Source organism: Adiantum capillus-veneris, chromosome 25, assembly GCF_014529385.1.
Source record: "Adiantum capillus-veneris isolate H3 chromosome 25, ASM1452938v2, whole genome shotgun sequence".
Classification (NCBI taxonomy): Eukaryota; Viridiplantae; Streptophyta; class Polypodiopsida; order Polypodiales; family Pteridaceae; genus Adiantum; species Adiantum capillus-veneris.
Genome location: NC_140955.1, coordinates 33,501,288 through 33,509,240, shown reverse-complemented (window position 1 = coordinate 33,509,240; position 7,953 = coordinate 33,501,288). Strand labels below are relative to the sequence as shown.

At 41.7% G+C, this 7,953-nt stretch overlaps 1 protein-coding gene across 1 annotated transcript; it reads right to left on the bottom strand.

Moving 5' to 3' along the window:
- Positions 1–489: 489 nt before the first annotated feature.
- Positions 490–1,248, bottom strand: LOC147424684 (uncharacterized). The gene has a single exon (XM_086499978.1). The coding sequence runs from the start codon at positions 1,246–1,248 to the stop codon at positions 490–492; it is 759 nt and encodes a 252-aa protein (XP_086356104.1).
- Positions 1,249–7,953: the final 6,705 nt, after the last annotated feature.

The following is a 7,953-nucleotide window of genomic DNA, read 5'->3' as shown; positions in this document are numbered from 1 at the left end:
GCGTACATGTCTTTGAATATATAAGGATGTCATCAAAGAAGACTAGAACAAAATCATCTAACTCTGTCCTGAAGAGGTCGGTCATGAGATGGTTAAATGTGGCAGGGGCATTAGTTAGGCCAAAAGGCATGACAATGAACTCATAATGCCCAAACCTTGTGTTAAAAGCTGTTTTTGGAATATCCTCCCTTTTTATCCCAACTTGGTAATAGCTTGACCTGAGATCAATCTTGGTGAAAAATTTGGAACCACCGAGTCGATCAAGCAGCTCATCTATGCGAGGCAAGGGATACTTGTTCTTGATAGTGCACTGATTTAGGCCTCGAAAATCTATGCAAAGTCTGAACGTTCCATCTTTCTTCTTTTGGAAGAGTACAGGAGCACCCCAAGGAGAGACACTGGGTTTGATGAAACCTTGTTCCAAAAGCTGAGTCAACAGATTCTTTAGCTCTATGGATTCGGAAGGTGACATCTTGTAGGGAGTACTTGCTATTGGTTGGACATTCCTGGTTGGGCACCAGGAATGAGCTCGATCTCGTGTACTAATTCCCTAGGTGGTGAAAGAGTTGTCAATTCATCTGGGAAAATATTTTGATATTCATTTAGCCATTCAGGCTCTGATTCTTCTAATTTGGTCTCTAGTTTATTGAGCCTTATAACAAAAATTGACAATCCTTTCTTTAACCCCTTAACCAAATGACTGGCTTTGACCACTTTCAAGGGAGCTTTCCCTGTTCTGCCTTGCACTAAGACTTGTTCACCCTTTGAGTTTGAAAAAGAGATGCTTCCTTCACTGCAATGGATGTTGGCTTTATTTTTTCTCAGCCAATCCATCCCTAAGATTCCTTCAAATCGGCCCATCTTCAGGATTCTAAATCTTTGTTGGGTTGAGTGACCTTCTAGTTGAAAGGATAGGTCTACCATCTGTTCATCTGTCAGAATGGTGGATCCCGTTGCTAGAGAAACCCGTAACTTACGGCGTGTGGGTTGGGAGGTGACTTGCAATCTTTTTACAGTGTTAGGTGACAAAAATGAATGTGAGCTACCCGAATCAATAAGAAAGGAAAGAGGTTTACCCTCATACTCTCCCTTAGTCTCAAGAATGGAGAATTGTCGATTTCGGCCACTGGGGTCCAAGGCAGCATAGATGTGGGCTTGCTCCTCCATCTCATCCTTTACTGAAACAAAGTTCACAGATGATGATCTAGGTGGGTTGTTGGTTGGATTTTGTCCATGAAGATGAGGCATAGGATTAGGTCTTGCCTGTGCTCGATTTCTCCTTTTGGTTTGAAGGTTTCTAAATTGTCCCCCTTGATTGGGTGGATTTAGACGGTTAGTAGGAGGCACAAAATAATTTGAGTCATTTTCTTTAGGGAATTCGCACTTCTTATGACCAAACTCTAGGCACTTGTAGCATTGAGTTTGTCTTCCACTTTGAGTGATAGGAAGGGCATTCACACGAACAAGGTGGGGTGGCGGTTTGGGCTGTTGGCTTTGGGATAAATGGTACTTTATTTTCTTGACAGGGCTGACCGTGGTAAGAAGGAGATTCCCGCTTCTTATTAGTGTGGTGCTTCCCTTAAAAAGGCTCTTATGTTTTGACTTGGCCCGAATTAAAGCGTCTACGAGTGAAACAGGTCGAAGGACTCTACTTTAGAATCCAAATCTCCTCCAAGTCCAAGGATGAAGCGACTTAGATTTTGTTCCTCTGTCATGAGAGGAGCATATTGTGAAAGCCGGACAAACTCCTCATAGTAATCTTCGACAGACCTATTCCCCATCTTGCATGAAAGAAACTCATTCATCTTAGTGGTGGAGTAGTCTAGGGGAAGATAGCGTTCCTTGAGAAAATGCTTTAACTCATCCCAACTTTGAGTCACTTCTGCTACCTGGCGAGTTTGACAGTTGAGCTTCCACCATGTTTTTGCAGGTCCTTCTAGCTTGGCTCTTCCCATTATTCCTTGAGCTACTGAATTGTAACCAACAAGAGCAAAGTAGTCATCCATCTGAATTATCCACTCTTCTAGTTGGGTAGGCACATCATCACTCGTGCCTAAAAATGGATGCGGTTGCACGGATTTGAGAAGGGCCTTGAGATCTTTGTCACGCCCAAAATCCTCTACAAGGGCTGCAGCAAGCGACATTTGGTTGGAACGTGGCACAGGTGTAGCTTGGGGTGTTGGTGGCACTTGTGAACCAAGGGGTGCATGATCTGAAGCACTAACTATTGGTACATCTCGAGTAGCCTGACTCCTTGTGAGTCTACGTGGCATTTTGCTGTGACAAAAAAATATCATTTCTCTTAGCAATCGAGTTGAAAAACCTTTCAAGTATACAAGACTAGTTAATTTTATTTATTTTTTTAATTATCATATATATATATAATATATATATATATAATTATCATTCAAGTATACAAGACTAGTTAATTTTATTTATTTTTTTAATTATCATATATATATATATATATATATATATATATATTTAGAGATAGACCTTTCAAAAAGGTAAATTCTTTGTTATTTTCTCTCATTCAAAGCCTTTTTTTTTCTTTCTATTATGACAAAAACTTTATACATCTCGGGGAAATAATTACTGATATAGGCTAGCACTTCTTTAGTACTTTCTAGACATCAAGTTCTTCCATTTGCTTTTGGACAATTTTGAGTACTTCATCTTCTTGAGAGGTCCACATCATCTGCAATTTGAGAAGTTATTTTCCATTACCTCACCCTTTTCTACAAGACTTAGTTAAGAGCTTTATCTATCCAAGGATAGAAACTGCGCTTTGATACCACTTGTGAGGGCCATGCCCGGGGACCACCGACTGTACCATCTCCACATGGATACACCGTGATCTCCGACATCCCTCCCGCTTGAGATCGACACCAAGACATGACTCCTCCTGCTCTTCGATGCCAACTCAAGGGGGTGATAACATTCAATTTCTCTCATATGGATCCCTTAGCCTCAAAAAACCTTGCTTACCGATCAATCTTACCAATCAAAGTCATCAAACTAACGTGGAACTCAACCTCCCAGGGTCAACTGGGGGAGTTCTCTAATTCACCCTTGGTTCAAGGTCATTGACGCTTTTTTCCTGGCTAGGACCGAGCAAAGCCATCAATGCGTTCCCCTAAGGTGAGTGTATTATAATATTCACGAATCCCTCGATCCCAAGTTGTTCCCCGCTCCATAGATCGGGGAATAATCACTTTTTCCCCCACTTTGAACTTAATTGCTAAGACAACATAAAATTGAGTCCAACTTTCCAGTCAACAATTAACCCTCCGGAATCCGCCAACCCACCGAACCGTTTGATAAATGCACCTTCACAAGGTAGTACTATGATACTAGAAAACAGTATTCCAATCATGGCGAACCAAAAATACATTTCAAGCATTTGAAAGCAACATGCAAAATGTTGCATACCCTTGCAAATGTGCATTTATCAGGCCGTTCCTACCTTTTTCTTTATAAAATATTTTCACTTCCTTTTTCCTTTAATATTAGTAAGATTATCTAGTTATCTTTCAAGCAATCACATATACTTCTCCAGGCATATCCTCATCCTTGTCCGAGGACTCGGGTATCCTGTCTCCTCCGCCACATGAGAAGGCGGCGCCTTTACACAGATTCCAGTTCTCATTTTTCTTTATCTTGACGGTGGGAAAGGCTTCAAAAATAATCTACTTTAGGTTCCTTTTAAATCAATAATCCCAAGAAGAAGAGCAAAGGTCCGACTGATGAGGACAATTGCAGAATAGCCCATTTAGGTTCCTAACCTTTCCAAGGTTCCTTTTTCCCAAACAATCTGAAGAGTTCCTTAATTAAATCACATCTTCCTCCCTTTTCATGATCCCTCCATGGATCCTTTTTCCTTCCTCCTTTTCCCGCTGGCATCAGGCCTACCCGGCCGATTTCCAGACGCATACGCAGGTCACATCCACCCGGCCGAGATACACTCCCACTCAATCCCATTTCTAGGGCAATGAATGAACCCTAAGCTCAAGCATAGACCAACGGTTATCAGCCCTAGCCGAAAAGGACCATTCCCTGTTGTATCCCACAGGTAAACACCTACGCCGACCTTTTTCCAAACATGAAGACAAGTTCACACTTAAATCGCTATGTTATGATAGGGCTATCCCCGTCATTCTTCTCAGTAAAGTTTTTAATCCTAGTTTAATTTTTTTTTATTAAGCTCCTTGAGTTATAAACCCTTAATTCCTAATTCCTTTTAATTTTCTATTCAAACAAGACCTTAAGAAAACAACGAATCTCATAGAAGTTTAAGGTTTTGTCTCTACATAAGTTTCAAGTTATCCCCGACTTCGATGAATCCCATTTTGGTCCCTTTTCATCATTTGAAATCCATGGGGCATCTCCATGGAAGCGATGGGAGTTTTATGTTCAAGCAACACGATCACGACATTCGTGAAGCTATCCCCTTACTCCCCCCTTCGAATTTGCAAAACAAACTTGAAATGGACAATGCATATGCTTTCTATAATGATTTTTTGCTTTGGTGTAATCTATGCGTGATACACACAAAAAATTCGAGATGCACCAACTTACAACTTGGGCAATTAATTAAAACTTCCTTTGAGTGCTTATGCAAAAGTAAAACCCTTCTATGCATGGTAGTGTAAAATGGCAAAGTTCCTAAGAGTGGACTTACTAGTGTATCGTAAAATATGCATGTAATAGTGTATGAATGATCAACAAATTATTCTTTAGAAAGGGATTTAGGCGTACCTTTAATACCATGGAGAGGATTAATCAAGAGGCTTAAGGTTTTGGAACCTTACTGTGTAGATAGTAGGGTGTTCTCCTTGCTTTGGACGAGTAACGGCAAGCGTATTGACGTGGCCGGATCTTTTCCGCTCTCCTTTGCTTGAAAACCTCCAATTTGGTTATGGGAATAGAAGGAGATTAAGAAAACTTCAAGCTATGGAAAGCTTGTAGGTTAAGAGAGAGAAGGTGAAGAGAATAATGGTAATTTGGATTATGGTTATGGCTTCTCTTTAGGAGATAAGCGTGTGTAGGTGTGTATGAAGAAGGATTAGCATTGGTTTTTCATGGCTCACTTTCAAGCTTGCACTATCAAAATGTGTAGAGAAATGAAGTGAAGTGAAGCGTAGCAAAATGTAGCGAAGTGAAGAGAAGAAGTGTTTAATATGAGTAGGGAAGGCCTCCTTTTAAGGTTATTTTGATAAGGCCTTTAACTTATCGTGATAAGTTACTTTACATAGTAGTTTCCAAAGCTATTCTTAACAGTGGAGTAGGAGTGGCTATCGCCACCAAGGAAATCTGGAAAAAATGGGGAAAACCGGCTTTGAGAGCTACCAGAATGAAATTGCAACTGGCATATGGGTTCATGGAAAAGCCTCTAGGACTTTTAGAAAAAGTATTTGTCACCTCGTGTGGAATCGAGTATGAGCATGCATTTGCAATAGTCGATTTTGACAAAAAGAGCAATTACGAGATCATCTTGGGAAGACCATTCATGAGACAATTAAAGATCGTCCAGGATTGGGGTTACGACCACATATGCCTCAGACATAGTGAGACTACAACCAAAATACACATAAAAGACCATAGTTACAAAGATGTTAACCAGACACCCGTGGAAGAGTTTGATTCAGCTACATTGGCAGGGTCTGAACTCCTTAGTTGAGGCTTGTCCAATTCTTTGATCCCTTCTTGAAGCTTCGAGGTGGTCCACATGTTTGGTCCACATGTTTTACTCCAAATTTTTTCTAAGCATTTGCCTACGGTGGTCCATATGTTTGGTCGGAACCTCAGGAGTTCACCTATTGTGATTGTGCATGCCACAGGGGTGGACAATAACTCAATCAACCCTTGTGAATCCATCACTCTGTTAGAATAAAGTCTTTGAGATGGGATTGCTCTCACCTCAGACTTGGCTTCATACTCCCCTAGGTAAGAGGGTAGAGTTTTTAGCGAGTTTGGTTGGCTGTGCCCCGAACTAATTGATCCCTGGTCTCCCCCTTGTGAATGTATATCAAAGTTTATTTGTGATCTTGCCTCAAATTCTTCAATAGGAGGTAAGATCTCATTTTTCTCTTTTCTCGTGCTATGCATTTGGTAACTCACCTTGTTGGCTTCGTTGGAATCACGGATTTGCTTTCACAGGTCATCTAGACCGTTACAATCCTTACCCATTTCTACCACTGTTTTAGGTTGGAACCCATCACTTGTCTCATCTGTTGTATTTGGCACTATGATAGGATCTCCCCTAGACTCAGAGGCATTTGTGAGTCTCTCCTTACTGTCTACTTGTTTCTCTAAAGTTGGTTTGATAGGGGTCGGAGCTGGTACTTCATGCCAGCTTGCAGGTTTACCAAGTGGGTTTTCTATCAAGGATTGGGCTGTTTCAATCATCTTTCGACACATTTCCAACCTCTGTTTTCCTATTTCTGCATATGGATAAGTCATCCATCTTTGCTCTTGGGTTTGGTTGTTTTTGAGTCTAGCTTCGTAAGCTTTTAAAAGTGCGTTTAACTGCTCATTTACCTTTTCTGCCAACACTGATTCTCCTGATCCTGCACTTTTGGGTTCTTCTATTTCCTTGGGTGCCATGGTTGCCACAGTATGTGAGCTTAGACTAGCTAGATCCTCTAACCGTTCTAATCTATCCTTTGTGTGTTTTAACTCCTCGGATAGAGCCATTTGCTCTCGTTCTCTCCGGGCTTTCATACGCGCCTTTCTGGCTTTCCAAGTGCTTCTCTGATTTTTCATTTCTGAACTTGGGGCATCGGTTTTGGGCTCTTCAATTATGGGTTCGTTCGTCATTCTTTGAGCTTGGGCTCGTGTCACTGCCTGAATAGGTATTACTGTCTCATTTTCTGACCCTCCACTGGAAGGCACTGCTTCCAACATGTTCAAGGTAGTTTTTGCTCCTTTGCTCGGGTTCTTAGGGAAATCAGGAATCAAATGAGTAATTCCACACTCGATGCAATATGCGTTGACTCTAATGATTTCATCATGAGGACAGTCTCTTAGCCAATGGTCTCCACCACACTTGCAGCAAGGTCCCTTAGGCTGTTGAGGTGCTCCTTGAGCTTCTCTTTGTTGGTATGCATGTCTCTACCCGCCCATGCCTCCGTTGGCTATGAGCAACAATGTTCATTCATCCAAGCTATATCTTCCTTCTCCTGCTGCCTGTGCAGCTGTTTGTGGTCCTGCACTTCCCATCATGCTCCAAGGTTCTGGCGTTGGGGGTTCTTCCGGTGGACAATAGACAGGATTTGTAGCATATCCATTGGGATCTTTGTAATATGCATGCATAGGCACCAAAGCCTTCTCTTCTGGTTCGATTTACTGTTGGTGTGTATCTAATGCCGACTGGTCGTAATCCTGGTAGGGGTGGTTGCTGCCCCAACACTGGTTGTGGTCTTTCTACACCTACAAGTCCTGGTAGGTTGCCTGCTTGATACCTAGGCATCGGTGGAAGTTGAGGAGATGCTACCTGAGCCTGGGGAGCATAAGGTTGTTCTCTCACATATCCCTTGTTATGATAACATTCCTCCGTCACATGGTTTGTCCATTTTTGTTCAATCGCACACCATTTTGGCTGTTTAGCCTGAGGTTTGGCATACATGTTAATTTTTTTTAGCACTTCCTCTACAAGCTACTCCTGGCTTACAGCTGCTTCTCCTTTCGATGTTTTCTTAGCGGACTTGCCTCCACTTTGTTGTGAGGATGAATCGTCATCAAGATCCTTGAATTCACCCTCCTTGTAGACCGCACAATTGTCTACAAGGTAAAGAGCCTCCTTAGTTAACTCATTTAACGTCGTGCTCCTCTTCATATGTAAGTCCTTCTGGAGATCTGTATTTCTCAGTCCTTGAATAAATATAAGCATAAGTCTAAACTGAGTTGGCAGTTCTTCCACAGGGCAGAACTTAACATATCTTTTTAGTCTTA

Bases quoted from the DNA above. Each gene is read 5' to 3' on its own strand.
- LOC147424684 (XM_086499978.1), bottom strand. From the start codon at position 1,248: ATGCCTCATCTTCATGGACAAAATCCAACCAACAACCCACCTAGATCA.